The 20,293-nt window shown below is 45.4% G+C and overlaps 10 protein-coding genes and 1 non-coding gene across 11 annotated transcripts; 9 read left to right on the top strand and 2 right to left on the bottom strand.

Moving 5' to 3' along the window:
- Window positions 1-128: 128 nt before the first annotated feature.
- On the top strand, window positions 129-2,938 carry V865_002253 (uncharacterized protein; the record flags this gene model as incomplete). Its single annotated transcript, XM_066226056.1, has 6 exons — window positions 129-383; window positions 532-1,091; window positions 1,218-1,452; window positions 1,567-2,206; window positions 2,334-2,827; window positions 2,897-2,938. 6 exons carry the CDS (start codon window positions 129-131, stop codon window positions 2,936-2,938), a joined length of 2,226 nt encoding a protein of 741 aa, XP_066082153.1.
- A 196-nt stretch (window positions 2,939-3,134) lies between these two features.
- On the bottom strand, window positions 3,135-3,752 carry V865_002252 (uncharacterized protein; the record flags this gene model as incomplete). The annotated part of the gene is made up of 1 exon (XM_066226055.1): window positions 3,135-3,752. One exon carries the CDS (start codon window positions 3,750-3,752, stop codon window positions 3,135-3,137), a length of 618 nt encoding a protein of 205 aa, XP_066082152.1.
- Window positions 3,753-4,145: 393 nt separating this feature from the next.
- Window positions 4,146-6,412, top strand: V865_002251 (uncharacterized protein; the record flags this gene model as incomplete). The annotated part of the gene is made up of 11 exons (XM_066226054.1): window positions 4,146-4,237; window positions 4,316-4,584; window positions 4,655-4,719; window positions 4,786-4,962; window positions 5,047-5,134; window positions 5,218-5,325; window positions 5,388-5,469; window positions 5,533-5,655; window positions 5,725-5,806; window positions 5,982-6,236; window positions 6,323-6,412. 11 exons carry the CDS (start codon window positions 4,146-4,148, stop codon window positions 6,410-6,412), a joined length of 1,431 nt encoding a protein of 476 aa, XP_066082151.1.
- Window positions 6,413-7,015: 603 nt separating this feature from the next.
- Window positions 7,016-7,943, top strand: V865_002250 (uncharacterized protein; the record flags this gene model as incomplete). The annotated part of the gene is made up of 2 exons (XM_066226053.1): window positions 7,016-7,275; window positions 7,352-7,943. The coding sequence occupies 2 exons, from the start codon at window positions 7,016-7,018 to the stop codon at window positions 7,941-7,943; spliced, it is 852 nt and encodes a 283-aa protein (XP_066082150.1).
- A 1,219-nt stretch (window positions 7,944-9,162) lies between these two features.
- On the bottom strand, window positions 9,163-12,455 carry V865_002249 (uncharacterized protein; the record flags this gene model as incomplete). Its single annotated transcript, XM_066226052.1, has 3 exons — window positions 9,163-9,592; window positions 9,654-9,795; window positions 9,863-12,455. 3 exons carry the CDS (start codon window positions 12,453-12,455, stop codon window positions 9,163-9,165), a joined length of 3,165 nt encoding a protein of 1,054 aa, XP_066082149.1.
- A 655-nt stretch (window positions 12,456-13,110) lies between these two features.
- On the top strand, window positions 13,111-13,671 carry V865_002248 (uncharacterized protein; the record flags this gene model as incomplete). The annotated part of the gene is made up of 2 exons (XM_066226051.1): window positions 13,111-13,558; window positions 13,637-13,671. 2 exons carry the CDS (start codon window positions 13,111-13,113, stop codon window positions 13,669-13,671), a joined length of 483 nt encoding a protein of 160 aa, XP_066082148.1.
- A 457-nt stretch (window positions 13,672-14,128) lies between these two features.
- On the top strand, window positions 14,129-14,926 carry V865_002247 (uncharacterized protein; the record flags this gene model as incomplete). The annotated part of the gene is made up of 1 exon (XM_066226050.1): window positions 14,129-14,926. One exon carries the CDS (start codon window positions 14,129-14,131, stop codon window positions 14,924-14,926), a length of 798 nt encoding a protein of 265 aa, XP_066082147.1.
- Window positions 14,927-15,818: 892 nt separating this feature from the next.
- On the top strand, window positions 15,819-16,397 carry V865_002246 (uncharacterized protein; the record flags this gene model as incomplete). The annotated part of the gene is made up of 1 exon (XM_066226049.1): window positions 15,819-16,397. The coding sequence occupies one exon, from the start codon at window positions 15,819-15,821 to the stop codon at window positions 16,395-16,397; it is 579 nt and encodes a 192-aa protein (XP_066082146.1).
- A 325-nt stretch (window positions 16,398-16,722) lies between these two features.
- On the top strand, window positions 16,723-17,418 carry V865_002245 (uncharacterized protein; the record flags this gene model as incomplete). The annotated part of the gene is made up of 1 exon (XM_066226048.1): window positions 16,723-17,418. One exon carries the CDS (start codon window positions 16,723-16,725, stop codon window positions 17,416-17,418), a length of 696 nt encoding a protein of 231 aa, XP_066082145.1.
- A 173-nt stretch (window positions 17,419-17,591) lies between these two features.
- Window positions 17,592-17,707, top strand: V865_002244. Its single transcript, XR_010725570.1, has one exon. It is a non-coding gene; the product is annotated as a 5S ribosomal RNA (ribosomal RNA).
- Window positions 17,708-18,128: 421 nt separating this feature from the next.
- Window positions 18,129-20,141, top strand: V865_002243 (uncharacterized protein; the record flags this gene model as incomplete). The annotated part of the gene is made up of 8 exons (XM_066226047.1): window positions 18,129-18,313; window positions 18,375-18,565; window positions 18,649-18,791; window positions 18,847-18,957; window positions 19,049-19,285; window positions 19,389-19,527; window positions 19,630-19,928; window positions 19,998-20,141. The coding sequence occupies 8 exons, from the start codon at window positions 18,129-18,131 to the stop codon at window positions 20,139-20,141; spliced, it is 1,449 nt and encodes a 482-aa protein (XP_066082144.1).
- Window positions 20,142-20,293: the final 152 nt, after the last annotated feature.

The following is a 20,293-nucleotide window of genomic DNA, read 5'->3' as shown; positions in this document are numbered from 1 at the left end:
ACATCACATCAGGCTTAACACCTGATCGCATCTCTTGTTTGCTTTCCGTCGTATATCAGACTCTGTCAGACAAGCATCAGGTTGAGAAGCCATAGCATAATCATAATATCTAGTACATAACCAGTACGATGTCAATGTTAGACCGTCTTCGAATGCGAAGAGCGTCCTTCTCACCAACTCCATCAACCTCTTCAGCATCATCATCTACCACCTCTTCCCCTGTACCACCAGCTGCATCGTACTTTCCACCTTCAGGAAGGGTTCCACCAGCATATGAGAATCCAGACAAGAACGGGGTCAATTGGCTGTTCGCTTTACCTGATGAGTTGCTGGAAAGGGTCTTTGTGGGGTTGGATCGAATAACGCTCAGTAGATGTTTTAGAGTGAGTCGGTTATCTACAAGCTGCATGCCTCACTTGATCATCTTTTATACCTGAGTATAACCAAGTGTACCAATAGTCCTTTTTGAAGGATAGATGATATACGAAGTGCTAAGTACGATTTGCTAATTGATTCTGACCACTTATACAGGTTTGTAAACGACTCAACGAAATTCTCTCGTCCTCCATCCCCATCTCACTCACATACACCTTACAATGTAATTCCCTAAAACTAAATCCTAATGCCTTGTTACCTCAATCGTCTAATCCTAATCATATACCACCCTCTAAAGCTGTTCTACTCTCGACGCTAAGGGAGAGATTAACGAGGTTCAAGAATTTTCAAGCTCGATCATCGAATTCGATAAAGTTCCAAGAAAGTGAAGGAAGGTTGTATGAGTATCTCGAAGGGGTGCTGTTGAGGAATGTACCGCCTTTGCAGTTTATTGGACCGAGGGAGGCGGGGAGGGAGGTGGCGGTTTATGAGTTGAGTAAAGGAGATGATTGGGAGGATGTCAAGGAAGAAAAGGATAAATCGCACAACGCCAATACCCATACATATGATGAAGCAGAAAGAGGAGACGAGGAGGTCGAGGAGTACGAAGAAGATCAATTGGTTAATGATATTAGGAAAACACACAAGTTCGATTTTGACATGCAGGATTTCGCGGTTGATCCTGGACAGGATCTATTTGTGGTTGCTGAAGTGAGGTGGGTTAGGGCACTTTGGTTTACTTCCTGTTCTTTGTTATGGGAATAGAGTATCAGTCCTTGATCAAAATGACTGTATGTTCTTCACCTTCTGAAGATATTGTATTGATGTGACCACAATCTTAGACACCCTTCACCCCGAAACTACACTCTCCATATTCACCTTCTCACACTGTCGACCTTCCAACCCCACCCCAAAGCTGCTCAACCAATCCTCGAATGGCCAGGTCCACTGCACGCGAGGATTGCTTCGCTAGGATTCCAGATCTGCGATGATGGATTGTTCGTGTTGAGGAATAACAACAGTGGGGCGAAAGATCATTTGGTGGGATGGCAATGGACTACGGGAAGATTGGCTGTGGTAAGTTTGTCATTCACTTGGCCTTATTCTGCCCTTGAAGCGTCTCTTTCTTTCTTGTCTCCGTCGCAGCACTATACAGCGACAAATGCTCACTTACACCTTTATTTCCCATAGACGCTCAAACCACCAGCAGTATCGACCTTCGAATCGTTCATCCTACTCACTCCGACCTCTTTCCTTGTCCCATCAGTCAGAACACGCCTACGGCCCGATTCCTTGATCCAAGATGACCTGGCGGACGCTCGAGATTTAGTTTTCACACATCACCTATACATATATGCTTTCCCACCATTCTCATCGACGGCAAATTGCCCTACCACCTCTGCCACGTCCGAGGGTACAAACGCGAGTGAACCTGCTCCACCACACACACCTACTCAAATAGCTATCATCGACTTACCGGAGTTCGTCATCGATTTAGACGAGAACCTACCTCCGCCAAGGTTAACAATCAGAACGGATCCACCCCCTCGGCATACATTCCCTACCCACCCTCCAGAGAATATACAGCAATTTGTCCCTGATCCCGAAAGTGGAATTATCATAATCGAGTTTTACTGTCAACCTCTCACTGCCGCTCCTCATAATCATCCACACTTCGTTATGTTTTCTCTCAAGAAGACTTTCTTGGCGTACTTGCCTGCTCCCACCAGTCCGCTATTGCTGCAGGCGTTTCCCCGGCCTGCACCGGTTGTTCGATGGGAGTCGATAGCACCGAAAGTTAGGTTGATTGGACCGGATGAACCTGAACCTTGTGAGTGAAGTCGAGTCCTTGGGTGCTCCCTCATCTCGCTGTTTGTCTTACCATGAGACTGTCTTATCATGCTACACATATCTTGAATTGCGCCCTAATCAACTTTTGTATCTGTGCTTCTCCATAGCCTGGGTGTGCTACGTCTACGGCTCACGATACGTCGTACCCTACCCGCACGCTTCCGAATCGTCTACCACGGTCAGACTATACGATTTCGACCCTATGCGAGTAAGACAGGAAATGTATTCTAGACGGAACGAAGGCTTCGTTGGGAGTTTACCGACTTCACCGAGAGGTATTGTACAGAGATTGATGTTTGGTTTGTCTACGTCCTCGTCTGCACCCAACACGTCGAGTACACCTTCGACTGCTAGCGCAAACGAAAAGGCGGTCTCGCCGTCTAAGGGGAAGTCCTTAGATGGGAGCCAGACCCAAAAATACGATGGGGATAGAGATGGTATCATTCTCGTCTCTGAGGAGACAGTCCTAAAGAAGAAATTACCATTGAAATATGAAATTAAGACTGGTAGGGAATTACCGTTCATATATTCGGAAAAGAGATATATGAATAGGGAGATTGATACGGTTGTTATGGATGGAGAGAGATTGGTCTTGTTTGATGTGAGTTTAAGGTATCTTATTGGCTTGAGGGTCATACAGTCAATGCTGATAGTGTGTTGTATCTGTCAGTATACCGATGATAAAGAGTTCATGGAAATTTTAGATTTTTAGATGCCAAGTGTGGTTCGAGGTTTCTAGCATTATTAGTATTCGTCATAACTTATCATATCGTGTAGCTTTTAATACTGGCAAGTATCATGCTTAGGGATACAAATGTTTTGTACAATGCCATTTCATCCGATCCATCAAGATGATACAAATGAAATCTCCCAAATTATACAAAGTCAGATTTCGTCTATACGTCAACTCATATTATACAACCCATCTTGACATACTCTACTCCCTCTGCATTCCCAGTCTTACCAAATTTCCAAAATGTCTTTTCATCCAACACGCTCATTCCGCACTTTTCGTAAAACCTCTTCTGACTGACTCTGGCGTCGAAATGAAATAATATCCTGTCTTCATAGTATCTAGTTTTGAGTATCTGAATAGCGTGGGAGAGAAGTTGTCGACCTATTCCTTTGGATTGGTATGAAGGGTGTATAGCGAACTTGTGTAATTGGATATGTACCGGGGCGTCAATAGAGGGATCATCGTATCGTTGATTCGCTAATGTCAATACCCCTATCAACTCTGGTTTTTCATCTTCATCCTCATTCTGTCCATTTGGACGTGTTACCTGATCGGGACTAAGAAAAGCACCGAGATGGATCGTATCTTCCTCATGATCGTACTCTGGTATCAACTGATCATCTATCGATATGGACGGCCATAATACCTTATGACGAAGGTGGATTGTCTCTTCAGGTGAAATGGGGTTGAAGTTTAGCTGGGAGGTGAGATGCCTCGTCGTGAGGTGGGTGTGAGAATCGTTGGACGAGTATGGATAGGATGTCGGGGGAAAGCTGTCGGTCGAAGACATGATGGACTCTCGGGTGATATCGTGTGCGCTACGAGTGAGTCAGACTATATATTCCCATCTTTTTTGCTCATACATCTCAAGAGCCTGTCTCGATCTTTATCTCGTTGCATGTCACGTGACTCACTGTCTGATCGTGCCTGGATTGCCATTGTATTGTTTGACGCGTCTGTGCGTGTGGGTTGATGTAATCTGACATTCACTTTGATTGATTTTTGGATATTTTTCGTCTTTGATTTTGTGAATTATTCTCCATCTAGTGCGCCTCAGCACTCTGTCAACAGCCAAGGCTATCGTCTTTGCCTTCTCATCTCATACGACTTCTTCTCACTCCCCCTCGCTTATAAACTCACAGCATCAGCCTGAGGAAGTGAAAGCTCTTTGACAGTTCTCAGAATGGACGTAGATGTCCATCACAATCAGCTCAGATACCCTGTCGTCCATGGGTACAGGATAGGTGAGGAGATTGGTGGAGGAGGATTCTCAAAGTGAGCTCTCTCTCTCGACTGATGTACAATGCCATACCTCGTTGTCATCTACATGCTAATCTTTGTGATGATTCGTAGAGTATTTCGAGCAATAGACGATTCCCAAGGTAGAGTAGCAGCCTGTAAAGTTGTCAACCTATTCATCTCCCCTACATTGGGCTACGGTACACCCAACGTCAAAGAACTACAAAAGGAAGTACAGGTGCATAAAGCATTGAAGAACGATTATATACTGCAGTTCATACATTCCGAAGTGGTTGACAAGGACAAAGAGAGGATGGGCTGGGTACCGGGTTTATATATGGTGTTGGAGTTGGCAGTAGGAGGAGATCTCTTTGATAAGATTGGTGAGTGCTGATCTCAATATAATCGTCGTGATAACATAAGACTGATGACGAGTACTTGCTTGATATATAGCTCCAGATTATGGTGTTCCAGAAGACTTGGCCAAATTCTATTTTTCCCAGTTGGTCTCAGGAATGGTATGCATCATTCTCTTTCTGAAGTCACGTCAGCTCCGCTGAACTTGCTGATGGTCGTCTACATAGGAATACATCCACGACAAAGGGATAGCACACCGTGATCTCAAACCTGAAAACTTACTCTTAGCCGCCAATGGTAATTTGAAGATATCAGATTTCGGTTTATGTGCGGTGTTCAAACATAAGGGAAAGACTAGGTTGTTGAGTGGAAGATGTGGTAGTTTACCTTATGTCGCTCCTGAGGTATGTACTATCATCAAATGTCTTCCAATCTCAATGATGAAGCAGTACTAACTGATTAGTCGCTCACAATGGGCACTCTTGTAGCTCGGTAATCCAGCTGGAACGGGTTATCATGCTGAACCAGTCGATATTTGGGGTATGGGTGTTGTGCTATATACGTTGCTGGTAGGAAGTGAGTCCAATAAGTATCAATGACCACATCACAGAATCTTTCAAAGGTAATACTTCGGGTTACGCTGACATGGTGGTGACCAGATACACCATGGGACGAACCTTCCGACGCTTCACCGGAGTTTTGCGCATATCGCACAGGGGAATTGCTGCAGTACGACCCATGGACTAGGATACGTGGTCAGGCGAGAGGTAAGCTAGCGAGGACTTGTCTCGTAGCCCGATTAGCTGAATCGCAATTTTGCGGTTTCCAGCGATATTGCTAGCGATGTTAACGATAGATCCTAGTCAGAGGATCACGATGGAAGGTATCAAATCGCATCCTTGGTGTATGACGTGAGCTATCGGTCCTCACTCGGTGTACAAAGAGAACTACAGCTCATCCGATCTTCTGAACAGACCGAGTCAACTTCGACGCGAACAGATACCTGAAGCTCTTACTCAGGGTATGAAACAGGCAGGAATGATGACAGTCGTAGATCCGGTGTTCAATAGCACCGCTTCTCAGGCTTATGCTGCCAGGTGAGCTCACCCTCATCTACTCGTGTCTGATATCGCCGCATGAAACTGACAAGACTTGTGGTCATATAGTCAAAGGATGAAGAACGAGAGTCAATGGGGAAGTCAATTTAATCAGCAGGAATCGCAGTTTATGAGGGGGACAGGTAATATAGTGAGTAACTCTTGCGCTATCAGATATATCTGCATTTCCCCTTGTTCTCTTTGTGCACTTGGTCATCCGAACAATCCCATTTATATCATACACATCACTCAACACGCTCTGACTTGAGCGTTGATTTCTCCTATCCTTTGTAACATTGAATACTGAGTTAATTTCTGATCGACAGACACAATCCGGTACTTACAACACCATAACAACCCGATTCTGGCTCCGTCTACCTCTCTCACAAGCCTTCGACGTCTTACTCGCTTACTTCAGACAAGAATTAGGCGAAGGGAACGTCCAGCCTTCGTCTGATAGGACTTATCTCAGAGTGATGAAGCCTGCTGGAGCCAAGACGATACAGGGGAGGATAGTATTTGAATCTAGCGACGAGTTCAGTCAGGGTGGAGATACGCTGGTGGTAATGCATAGACAGAAGGTGAGTATGAATGGAGTATGACCGAAATTTGGATCAACGAAACACCCCAGGGTGCACAAGAATATGCTGATGATATGGTGTTTCAGGGCTCGATACTCCAGTGGAAGGTGTTTTGGTGGTCTGTAGCTAGGAGTCAGCCGCTTGAACCGTACGTGATCGTAGGAGATCAAGTGTGATAGGGAACGAACCAAACAATACAGTACATCGTGCCAAAGCGTTTCATAACATTAACCATACTCCAATATACGAACGCGTCTCTTTCCTCGCATGTAATCTAGGATGACTTGCATATACATATATATACATTCTGCATAACTGTACTTACAGATGATTGATGCATTGTACACTCCCTCGAAAAGACAAGCTGTGCTAGAGTTACCCTTTTTGCACGAAGATGCAATGAAACGATAACTCAAGAGCTTCACATCTCATTGTGGCATCGATAGCTCTGTGAGCGCAGGGGACGTATCTGGAGCTGTGAGGGTCGGCGACACGCGAAGGAGAAGGCTTCGTCCCTTGTGTGCGATCCCTTGTTCACCTTTCGTCATTCGTTGGCTCCTTGGATCTCATTTCTACGGATCCTTTGACAACGGAGAACGGATTTTCGTTACTTCTGCTCAAGTAATGCTATATAGGGACTCGTTCGCCGCTGACATCTTCCCCTATATAATCGTGCTAAGCTTTTCTCATCTCTCGTACCTCAACGTCTCTAACAAAAAAATCTCACTGACACTTTCCCATAATCAACAACACTTATTCCTTACACCGCTTACAACATCATGCAAGGAGTTCATAGTACCACGGGGTCCGCCATCACCAGAGATGGCTTGCCTGTTCCGCCAATCCCAGGACCAGAATTCTGGAAAAGAATTATAGGGGAGCTCGATACAGCTTTGGACAGAGAACTTGAAAAAGTAGTTTATTCCAATGGACTCTCAGAGCCCTATAGGATAACTCGCAAGAATTTGGAGCTAGTGCATGAAGCAGAAAGGCTAATGGCAGACCGCATGGTCATGGCTGGTAGTTTTATACATCCTGAGTGAGTAATCCTCCCTTGTCACGATGGGTCATTGTAGGGAGGTTTATGGAACTCAACGTCTCATTGAGTCTCATAGTGAGGCGACTGTAGCAAATATCCGAGGAGAACAATCATTTTGGTTGCCTCTTCATCTTCAGGCTGGCGAAGAATATCGATCAGCTATTGAAAGCGCAGATCCAAGTCATCTCTCGATCGCCTCAATGAATGAAGCGATGTCAAGATATAATACCAAATCTCTGGCGATCTCTTTGGCATGGGATCAAGCTAATCGAGAGCTCGCAGAGGGTAAGATCACGATGTACCAACTTGTACAATGTGACCCTCGCCCCCAAGAACGAGTCGACGCGCTCCTGTCTACACTACCTTCCACTTACGCAGATACCGCCAACAACGGATCTGTCAATACGAGCGCAGTGGCGCAGAACAAGAGTGCTACAGGTAGAGACACGATTATCTCAAGGTTGCTGGCGCAGAATGCAAGAGCTTGTCTTGAATCCCAGAAAGAAGCTAAATCAATCAGTGAGATGGGCAGGATCATGGACGAATTCTCTGAGAGCGAAGAGTATTTGAAAGCGTCTTCAATGACTGATGTCTCAAAGGTACGATCGGAAGACTGGGAGGTCGTGTTACAAGTACCTCGTGATCATACCCCACTTCCAGGAGTATAGATCGATCTGGTCTACGACATGTTCATTTGTGGCGCATTGGTAGCAGATCGAGTTATAAGTATGAATGCCACTGAACGTATAAATCACAAAGGTTGCTGTCTCACACCCCCTGCTTGGTTACAGCATGACTGCCAAGTATTTCCTACGTTAAGATATGTCCGCATGCTATGTCGTTCTGGGTCGGCTTGGTTGCTCAGGCTAGCGACAAAGAAGGGTATCACAAGTGATAGCTCATTTCTAGCTTGGCATTTGATGAGAATATATACTGTAAGCCCGCCTCGTCCGCGAGGACAGATTTCGACTTGATATCGTAATTTATGCACTCAAATGTGGATCGGTGTGCTGCAGACTTTGAAAGTCTGACATCCAATTGGCAACGATGTGAGGTCATAAAGTTAGGGATATGACGATCTGAGAGGATACCTGTGATGGGGGAGCATTGATGGATAGTAAGTACCTGCCTTACCCTGCTCGACCCCCATGAACCACCGTGAGACCCTGCCCATTCCTTGGCGAACTCTTCTCAACTGTCGTTCAATTCTCGCTATCTGAGCTTGATCATTGAAACCTTCCCGAAAGCTAGAGTTCAGGCAAATTCCACAACTAAAATCAGCAGTCCAGCTCGATGGCAATAAACCCTTGGCGACTCACCGACTACACTAGCGAGCGATCAAGCTCAGGTCATCAACACGAACAACTCTGTTGTGACGGAATTCCCCTTGCTTTGTGATCTTGCTGTTGATCCTTTTTGCTGTATCATCCTACGATGACAAGTGAGAGGTTTCAGGATCGTTCTGAACGTCATCGGAATGGGATGAATTCCGCAAAACTGAGCGTCGTCGATTTGTGGATGAATTCCGCAATGCGCGTCCTGGCAGCGCTAGCGAGTCGATTTGGAACGATTATTTCAATTGGGAGAAACAACAATCCGAGATTGAGCCGAACCTGTAAGTCTGGACTCGACGGTCAGAATAGTATTCAGTATGGACTGTATGTTAGTGATGCAACGCCATGGTATACACAGCTCAGGGTGATGAATGCCTCATTCTATCTGATCGATTGTCATATGTTAGATGTAAGTAAGCGACTTCATTTCGATTAACTTATAGATAAGATATCCATCCGTCATACTATAGCGATAGTAAATATATGTAATCTATAACATAACCAAACCCTACCTACAGACACTATAGTCCATCCTCCTTACCAGGAAGTGAGTCTAGTAAACTTCCAATACGTATCTTTCTTCCTCCTTCAATTCCTCGATATACTCTTCAGCTTTCTTCCTGTCCATACCCGTGTCAGTCAAACTTCCAACAAGCGCTTCAAACACATCGGGTACAGGCCAAGTAGGTCCACAAAGGTAGAAATAAGCAGCATCTGAATCTTTGCCAAGTAAGAGCTTGGATAACATCTTCTTATCGGCTGACATCTTGTGTTGGATATATGTCTTCGAGTCTGAATCTCGAGAGAATGCTAGACCCGCATGAGAGATGATTCCACTAGAGATATAAGCTTCGATCTCTTCTCCGTAGAGGTACTCCTGAGATCGGTATCGAGAACCAAAGTAGTAGATGAGAGGACCAACTTCGATGCCTTGAGTTCGTTGCCATGCTCTGTGTTGCATGAAAGCTCGGAAGGGAGCGGCACTGTAATGAACGAATATAAGTAACATGTCTCTGTGTGATTGTGAAATGGGGGATGACTCACCCAGTACCAAGACCAGCCATGATGATAGGTTGCTTGTTGTCAGGAGGTAATTTCATGACGGATGGTTTGATGGATACAGTCACTTTAGCACCTGGAGCCAGAGCAGCGAGGTATCGAGTACATTGACCGAACCGAGGAGAGCCTATACAAGAATCAAGATTATCAGTTAATGCTGCCCATATTCACAAAGGGGGACAGGTTTGACTCACCCTTGTGATCCTTCCAATCAACCGTGACAATTAACAGTTCAACCTTGTCACCCACAGCCTTTTGACTGGAAGCGATGGAGTAATGTCTAGGTTTGATCTCAGGTATCATACCGATTAAGTCCGCAATAGAAGGTCGAGCGGTCTTGTATCTGAACAAGACATCGGCAAACGTGACGGTCTCTTTCTCAGCCATCTTTTGGAAGAGCTCATTACCTTCTGGAGCAGAGATGAACTTGAGAGCCATAGCATCGGCTTTGGCCTTTGCGGTCTTAGACAAAGCAGCGTAGAATGCTTTACCGGGTCTACCGAATAGGTCGACGTTCTGTTGTAAAAGCTGAAAGATTGTTCTAGTCTCGTTGGTACCAGCCTTAAGGGGGTTGGCGAAGGTGACCAAATCATCTGGGTTAAGACCGTACCACGAACAGAAATCTAACACTTCTTCAGTGTCATTCCATCCATGAATACCGATAGCTTCTCCAATCTCGTATTTCAAGCCTGTACCAGCGGTATCAAGTTCCAAATGGAATACATTTCGATCGTAGCTAGCAGGTGTCAATCTCCTGTTTTCGGAAACGGTGACAAGGAAAGTTTCGTCGGCCATCGAAGGTCTCAGTCCGTTGATACCGGGTAGGTTCTTGGACACGTCCGAATCAACCACTTTGGCTTCGGGGACAGCGAAGGCTTCTCTGAAGAAGAGATGTCTCGCTGCCAATTCCCAAGAGGCAGTCAAAGGTTGGTCATCCGAGTGAACGTCGACAATACCAGCTGTACCGGGAAGAGCATCCCATTCCCAGGTAGACTTGAGTTTCTCGGTTTTACCCTCTTCCAATTCAGGTACTTCCCATCCAGATGGATGTAACTCGGTAAGAGCAGCTTGAGCAGCTTCGACATCGTCCCGGTTGAGTTGATGCGAGTGGAAAGCGTCGAGCACCTTCCAAACACCGGCGGAGAGTTTCTTGGTACCGGTGTATAGTAAAAGGAAGGCAACTTGCTCTTGGATGGGAAGGACGGGAGAAGCGGACAAGTCGAGAAGGAAAACTCGGAGATTCTTGGATTTGATAGTGGAGATCTCGGATCGAGTGAGTTTGACGGCTACTTCTTCTTCGGACCAAGGCAATTCGAGAACGACGATGGAACCGTCTTTAGCAGATGAAAGGACATCGGTTGATTTGAGAACGTTCGCATCGTTGACCCAGGTAACATCAGAGACTTGGTCGACGGTCAAGTTATCGGTGACTGAACCGGAAGGAGCGAGCGAGAGTACCGACTTGACTCCTCGAGCGGCTGATGAACCGAATTGAGCAAGTCGAGTCTCGAGCGAAGGAGAAGAGAGGAACAAGTGAGAGAGTAGCTGAGGAAGAGGTGAAAGAGGAGAAGTGTAGAAAGAGATGACCTTTCCGGGGAGAGCAGCTTCCTTAGCAGGCAGAAGATCGGCAGCTGAGGTGGCGACAACGGATTTGACGATTGGGAGGATAGCTTTGCTAGATCCAGAAGCTGAGTATAGAGCAGACAAGGTAAGAGCCTTGAGAGCTTCGGCATCGGCTTTGGAAGCTCCTACGACTGATACGATCTTTCTTTCAACTCCTTCCGAAGATGTAAGGGCGCTGAAGACTTCTTCAGGGGATGGGCTGAGCGTCTTGAATTCGAACAAGGTAGATCCAGCGGGTAAGTTGTCGTAAAGATCTTTAGCGAGTTTGCCGACAGGGACAACGTATACGGAAGAAGCTGAGAGATCGAAAGATTTTGTCGAAGGGATGGAAGCATCCGAAGGGGAGGGGAAGGTGTAAGAGGTAATTTCTCTACTGGACGCAGCGGACGATACTACGTGAATGACCTTTCTGGCTTCCGATCCGTATAATTTGGATGTGGTTTCCAACAAACCGTTTCCTGAAGATGAGAAGACAACTTCCCAGTCTTCGGGAACGGAGAGGAGATCCTTCAATACACCGGATGAGTAGAGGCCATCTTGGAATTCTAATGATTCGTTGGCGATAATGGTTGAGAGGTGGACTACCACATCTCCTTCGATCCTTTCGAGGGATGATAAGAGATAAGGCAACGTCTTGATAGTAGCGAACACTGAGAATTTACCAGATGATTTCTTGGAGTAACCAGCTAATTCCAAACCAGCACCTTCTCGAGTCTGCAATTCGTGGATCTTCTTGCTTGAGAATTCAGATAATCTAGCCCCGAAGCCGACTTGAGTGGCATCATCGTATACCCAAACCGATTCAGAGTGTTTGACAGCAAAAGCTTCTAAGACGTCTACAGCTGAAGCATATACTGTTGATCCAGCTTTGGTGTGAGGGGTAGGTAAAGATGAAGCGATGAGGTGGGAGTAGTATCCTGAGTCTGTTGGTGAAGGGGTAGGATCAGGCAAGGCCGAATCGACGAGAGCTTTGTGGACCGCAGCAGCATCAGGAGATTTACCACCTGCCTCGGACACAGCGGTAGAGGTAGCAGAGTAAGGGGTTGAAGATCCATCAGCATCGAGGTTGAGCCCGGCATCGTTCTTCATGTTGGCGATCTGGGATTTCTTGGTGGGGACACCTGGAGGCGAGGTGAGGGATGAGGTGAGAGCGACTGGAGCCATGATGAATGAGATCAAATCAGAATGGAGAGTCGAAAGTAAAGAAAGTGATGATATCGCTCAGATGAGCTTTTACAAGATGAGAGGAGCAAGAGAGGAAGCAGTGGCCAAATAGGATGGTGGATATATATAACACGGTGCAGTAAGTAGTTGAGTGTAAAGAAAAAAAGATGGACCTGGGTATTCCGATTATCGGTCAACTGGGTGGTGAGGTGATCAGGGTCAAAAAATCAGAAATCCAAAATTATTCCAGATAACTGTGGATGACTGTGGGGCACTAAACGAATCATCCCACCCATCCCACCATTCATCATGATCACGCAATCAACCGAAAAGACTTGAAATTCGGAAAAAAAAAGAGGGAGATCACGTGAATGTGGATGATCCCAAAGGTAACTTATCGTATTCCTGCAAGTCGGAGACCACCGCACCTGTCACCCAGGCTCAAATGATGTGGCATTGTGGGCTTTTCCACGTGCAGCCTATCAATCATTGGTTCGTTGAGATACGAGATGCTTGATGAAAAGTCAAAAGTCGAGAAAGATGCTACAAAGACATCATAATTCGAACCAACGACGTTAGCAGCTTGACACAGACTATATCACACTCTCCACCAGCTCTTTCCCCTATATTGAGTGCCATATACCCATCCGTCACAATGGCACCGAATCTTCACAATCTCCTTTCCTCCCTGCGCTCGCCAATCTTCCAAACCCTTTCCAACCCTACCTCTTCGCGGATGGGAACGAAATACCTTCGACGTCGTCTACGAGGGCCATCAATCGCATCATATTATCCCCAACTCACCAACCCATTCCCATCGATATCGGCTCTCAACAGGACACACCCTTCCAATCCATTCGCAGGATGGCAGGGGAATCCTCTACCTTCTAGTCTGACGACGCCAAATTCCGGTAAGGTGATCATGGAGAACCCGGTGTGGAAGAACGAAGGGAATATGCTGCGTAATTCGGAGTTGGTGGATGACGGTTTTGAGGAAGTGACGAGGAAGAGAGGATTGGGTTGGTTGGCTGATGGTAATGAGGTGAAGAGGGCGGAGAGAGTGCGGGTGAGGAAGGCAGCCGGTAAAGGTCCTCCCAAGAAGGGTGAGCAATGGTTTCATTTTTACGCAATCCGGTGCTGTTTACTAGAACGAACACTGACAATGACTTATCTAATCACAGGTCAAGGAAGAAGATCGCAGATGAAGAAGAAATAGGTACGAGACGGATCAGGTCGAGGCAGTTCATAGGCGATTTGTGAGTGTATCACCGCTATCTCCATGATCACAGCTGATACAGTATCTTGAACTCACAGGGATATCACGTCACCATCACATGCATCATCATCACACATAAACTATATCTGATCCTCTCTCTTTTATCTTTTTTCTACTCCACATATCCTATCAGACCTGACTTACATCGTCATCCCCCTAACATGATGCGCCTCAGTCATATTCACCGGCTCAAAGGATAGCATTCCGTATCTTCTTCGGGGATCCTTTCAACGAGAAATGTCACAGACTACACAAATCTGATGCCAATTCTGCAAGCTGATCATACAAAAGACATACTAACCCCTATTTTCATTCCCTTTTTTCCCTATCATAAACATCCATCATCCTTCGCATCAGAGCCGCTTGTTGACCTAACCCATTATTGCGTGTTACAACCATGTTCGTCACTGAGACCAACGATCTCGGTGTTGAAGTCACTCACCACGACACAGACCTTAAAAGCTACAAAATCAGCTCCCCAGCCAATTCTACCCCAGCTCCAGCACCGCCATTACACCTCCGACTCAATCTCGATACCACTCTACTTCCTGAAAGTAGGGTATCCCGATTCTTCCAGACCTTACCCGATGTCAACGCACCTTACAATGTGACTATTGATGCTAACACCTTACAAGCCGAATATCAATACGCTATCGAGAGGGATCCAGAGTTATCCAATGTAAATTTCACATCTGCCATTTTGAACAGTGATATCAAATTGGATATTTCTTCACCTTCTACGAGATTTAGTCAAGGTAAAATCCGAGGATCTGCAATAACAAGTGATGTTCCATTTTTTCAGGTTGTGCGATCAATCAAGTTCGCCGATCTAGTCAAAAATAAGGGACCACTCATCAGACACAACATATTTTCTAAAATGAAATCTATGATCTTACATGTCCAACCTTCATCAGATACCCAATGGGCAGGTGAAAGTTCGAATGGATTCCATATGACTCCCACTAACAAGAAACATACCACGCCGTATATATGTATCTACAAGTCATTGGAAAATTGGAATCCGATTCATTACATCTCTCAAAGTCGGGATGAGACTGAAGTTGTAAATATATCATTGTTGGATACTACAGCTCATGATGAGATGGATTTGGAAGTGGTGGATGCTCTTCTAGGAGAAGGATTTGGTGGTAGTCAAGTAGCGTCGGATAGCAGATTGCGTTTTGACACTTATTGAAATTAGACATGCGATTTAGAGGAGGAAGGGAAATTAGGGTGGACCCACATTGCTTTCAATACAAACAAATGTGTGAACAGTACATGCCAGATGTGTCTTATACGTACAAAAGCACGGGTTGATATGAAACTCACCGACGTAGACTACGAGATCAAATCGGCTAAGAAGTAGTTTGCGCCGTGATAGGACAGAAGGAAAAGACGATCAATACAAAGGTCAATATCCGAATTGAGCTCAACAGAGTTGTTCACTCGTAATGGCTTTCTGTCCCAGCTGCTCTGTTGCCACTTATCGGCTGTTTGTTCTGTAGTGAAAGTGAAGGTTTACGCAGTACATGGGGGTTCTCACCTGCCCGATCAGAGATGCGCATGATTTTCAGGGCTCTGAGACGGCACGTGAAAGTGTGGAATTGGATTATGGTTGTGTGTAGGGAATGATCCCACAAACGTGCTAACAGAAAGGCCTTCATGGTAGAAATTGTGGAATGAAACTCCTTTCTCACCAGAAGCAGTCGGCAATGCCGTATAATTTCATTCGTGCATCTGTACATCGATCAAGTCCGAAGTGCATGGTTAAGAAACAAGTGTGTCATAGGAGTAGTGTCTTTGGGTTGCTTTAAGTATAAGTATGTGAGCCATGTTGCAGTTACGTTCATAAGGCTGAACCTCGGACTGACATTCATGTACGTTTCCGTGCACAAAAAGTAGAACCGCTGACTGTATCCAGGTATTTGGCGCCGATCATTCTTGTGAAGATGGATCATTCTATTGGCGACGACACGTCGAGCGAAGATGACGGATCAAGTATATCTACCAAGCTGTTCTTTTGCAATCATGGTTACACCAAGCGGATCTCGCCTTCGTCCTTTCCTCCACTGGCTGGAAGGTTCACCATGACCATAGGTAATCACTCGAACTTCCACAACGGAACATTCAAGAACCGGACTGAAGAGTGGCTAAAAACCTCTGTGACTCTCTCGCATCCTCCAACGGAATTTAGATGCGAACTATGTTGGGGTGAGCAAAACGCTTTGGGAGAAGGATCATGCGAGGTGATGGATCAGTTCTCGTTGCTTGATTCAGCAGCAGAAGATCCTCATCCGATATGGAAAGAGCTTATTGACAAAAACGGTCTTGAAAAAGTAGCATCATTCGAAATATCTCTTACGCCAGCTGGGATCGATTGGGCTTCAAGTAGTCTTGGCAGGCTCGAGGGCTCGTGTGATGATGGGAGTCTCGATGTTGACTTGTATGAGGATTCCACATTTCAAGGTACTGGTTCAGACCGAGTGCGATCACTAAATGTCGCTTTTGTCAAGGGTTCCGCAAAACCACTTGAGTCTATGGGAAATGAACAGCCCAAGCTAAATGATCATCTGGTTGAGATCTTCGGGGTTACCAATATCCCAGTAAAATCCTCAGCTCGGATAAACCTCCAAGGGAGAATTTTCGATGACATCGTTCTTATATAGAGGTAGAACCATGCATGACATCTGCTTGCTGCATCTGTCGCGTACTGCGGCGGTCATACCACCCTTGAATCGCCTCAGATGATACATCAGTCGCAAGCTTTGTAGCTGTAATGACAAGGGATACAATGATGTGGCACTCTGCAGCGGAGATCAGGAAGTTACGAAGCTACCAGATATAACCAAAGGATAGCCTCCGCGGATTTGCAGAGTTTGAGTAGCCGCTGGCACGGAATTTTGTTATATAATAGATGTATGTGCAGCATTGTACCCATTCCTGACCGAGTCCAACTCTCGTAACCAGTCACCCAGACATTATACCACCAAAATGTCCACTGATAGTGACGCTTTGTGTTCGTCTGGTAGGGGTAGCGATGTCGAACCATCTCAACTGAACTCAGAAGTCTCTGTGATTTTTCGAGAGAAGGATAGTCAAAACACCATCCCATACTGGGAACTTCCACCTGTATCAAAGTCTTTCAAGATGACTATCGAGAACAATACCGAATCGGGTGGGGTGGACGGCAAGACCAGGACCAAACTATGGCTGGAGAAATCTATGGAACATCGTCATCCACCTTACGAGTTCGATTGTACTGTCAATGGCAAGGAGGGCATTGGCACTTGCAGAGTAAACGATGAATCGGAGCTATACGACGAAGAAATTCCCGATCCTATTTTACAGCAGATAATTGATCAAGCTGCTCTCGCCAAAGTAAGGTTGTTCAGCGTGAATATACAGCCTACGCAGAGCCATTGGCCTCAGCAGAGCTTGAGGAAAGGTTCAACTTGGGGAAGCTTATCCGTCCAACTACGTGATGATGGTCGTTTTGAAGGTCAAGGGAAAGAAGTATATAGAGATGTGCAGATGACGTTTATCGCTGGTTCCGCTGAGGTATTTCCGGCTTACAAGAACGAAGAATCAGAGATCAATCGTACCCTTGTTGAAATCTTCAGAGGTCAGAACGTGCCGTTGCTATTCGCTTCCACCATCAAGTTGAGCGGTCGATGCTGGGATGATTAGGTACCGTTTCAGATCGTATAAACAATTATAGGTTTGGAATATGAACTTCCGTACTCTATATAACCTGTTCCATTCGCTCCTCCTTGCCCATGGTAGTTGCGTCCTGCGACAACCAAGAAAATTTCGTGTTGGGCGCTTCCCATATCACTGTGCCTTATCGCCTGTCTTTCATCTACGGCCATAGAACCTAGAAAACGCCCCATCCCGTCCGCTCTGGGAAGCTCAAGCTGGGTATCGCTCGGTTAGTACCAAGGTGGGGGACCACTTGGGAATCCCGGGTGCTGTAGTTCAAAATTCACCTTTTTGTGGTGATCATCGGACCCTTGAGTACTGACTGGCTCTTCTTCATTGAGTGCGACGAGTAAAAGGCTCATCCAGTCTCAGCACAAAAGAAGATCGTATCGTTTGTCATGAGGAGGCAAGGGTGAGAAGCTACACAGGGAGACTTGGTGATGAATGTGCGGCAAAGCTTCGGATAAATCTGTGCCAACATTCCTCCACTTTATGACTTTTTTTCGGTCACTAACTCGTAAGTTGTTTCTGAAGATTTCTCCTGTAGCACCATTGTTTACCATTCTATACACAGATAAGATAAGACTCTTGGTTCACGTTACTAGCTGATGCTGAGCTCCTCTGCCAGACTAGTGCTCGCTACCAGATCTACTCTTGCTAGATCCGCGTATCAACCGTCTGTCAAGCGATTCCTCAAGATGTCCGCTCCTTCTTCATCATCCTCTCAACCCTTCGGCGCACTTGCCGCGTTCATGAGACCACCCCAGCACATCGGTATGCAGACATTGGATAAAAGTGCCTTTCAGCGAGATGTACCTGTCATGTCAATAGCTATAGAAGCCTCCAAAGTAGGAAAAATCCGATCCAATCCCGCGTTAAGAGGGTAAGTCAAACAGTATCTCATAATGAGCGAATCCAGAGAACTGATCGATTTGGTGAAATAGACATGTCTTGGACGTCCCTAAAGTGAAGTCGATAGTAGAATCCCAGGATGGTGAGAAAGGCATAAGATGGATACGATTACATGTTTCTCGAGAGGAAGATATACCGTCCGAAACTAGGGAGTTGATCGATAGAGAAACATTGGGCCTGAGGAAAGAGAACGTGCAGCTAGGATATGACAATTGGAACACATGTGAGTAGTTACATATACTCACAATGATGATCCGAAATAGAGACAGGACAGTGTAGCTGATACTTTTATGTGTGTGATCACAGCCGAGATACTTGGCGCTGTGTTACCAACTGCCAAATCGGATGATATCCCTTCATCATTCACTTCCACTGGTCATATAGCGCATATGAACTTGCGAGAAGAGTGGTTACCTTATAGGTACCTTATCGGACAAGTCATACTGGATGTCAGTCAGCTCCGTCACATCTCTCACATATACGTGAGCTGACAATGTCTAGTAGAAAAACCCCGGTTTACGAACAGTCGTAAATAAGCTAGATACGATACATGCTCAGTATAGGTATTTCGATATGGAGGTTATAGCAGGTGATCAAGATTATATAACCACCCTGGTAAGTTTGACTCAGTCAATCAACGCTATTTGGCCATATTTCAAACCTGTTCGTATTGAGTGAGGCTAATCAATAACTGGATATCTCGTAGAACGAATCGAATTGTACATTCACTTTTGACTTCTCACGAGTCTACTGGAACTCCCGTTTGCACCACGAGCATGAACGGTTGATCGACCTATTCAAGCCCAACTCTCTGATAGCGGATGTGATGGCGGGAGTAGGACCTTTCGCTGTACCTGCAGCTAAACGGGGAAGTTACGTTTTGGGCAATGATCTGAATCCAGAGAGTGTCAAGTGGATGAGGGAGAACAGGATAAAGAATCATGTAAGTGTGAATCACTTCATACACGTATTGTATGAATCATTGGATATCATATGTATCCATACATTGGTAGAAGTTAACTAGCTAATCCGTTGACTATCTGTAGGTCGAGAACAACCTTCGTATATTCGAACAAGACGGATCTGAATTTATAAGCACCATCGCATTGGAAGTATGGCGTAATCCATTCAAGGCTAGTGCTCCAGCACCATCAAAGAGGAAACAGAGGGAAGAGCGTAAAAAGCGTGAAGCAGCTACTTTAGAATCCAAGAAGAAAGCTCAACAAGAAAGAGAACAAGAGGGGAAACCCATTCAAAGTGCTATATCAAATGCTGTTAGCAGTATAGCTGAGACATTAGGTGTAACCACTTTGACCAATCCTCATCCTCCTCAAGTTGAAGAAGAACAAAAATTGCCTGAACCACCTAAGATCATACAGCATTTCATTATGAATCTCCCTGACTCGGCATTGACATTCTTGCATTCCTATCAAGGCTGTTTCACGCCGTTATTGGCCGAAGAGGACTTTGTAGCGAAATACGGTGTGGACGGAGGAAAATTGATAGATGAGGAATTACCGATGGTTCATGTTTACTGTTTTACCAAGGAGATGGAGTTGGATAAAGCACAAGAGGATATACTAAAAGTGAGTCAACAGTCAAGTCACTACAAGAGAGAGCTAATTTATGATTGATGTGTTCTGTTGCGTCTTCAGCGAGCAAGCGACGATCTCCAATACCCACTTACTACATCTGCGAAAGACTATAATCTCCATCATGTGAGATCGGTAGCTCCCAGTAAAGATATGTATTGCTTGTCGTTTAGATTACCTAGAAAAGTAGCTTTCAATTCCTTGTAGACCTACTGCATATCATAGAGATCAATTTGCATATTTCATAGGTAGATAGTGATATATAAGTATTCGACATGCTATTTATACAAGTATAAACATCATCGTGGACGGAAAATCATCTTCAAAAGAGCAAAACAGAACATTTTGTTACAATTCAA

The sequence above is a fragment of the Kwoniella europaea genome, chromosome 1 (genome assembly GCF_036810445.1).
Source record: "Kwoniella europaea PYCC6329 chromosome 1, complete sequence".
In the NCBI taxonomy this organism is placed as follows: domain Eukaryota; kingdom Fungi; phylum Basidiomycota; class Tremellomycetes; order Tremellales; family Cryptococcaceae; genus Kwoniella; species Kwoniella europaea.
The sequence above is the reverse complement of the archived record's forward strand: the minus strand, read 5'-3'. Positions and strand labels throughout refer to the sequence as shown.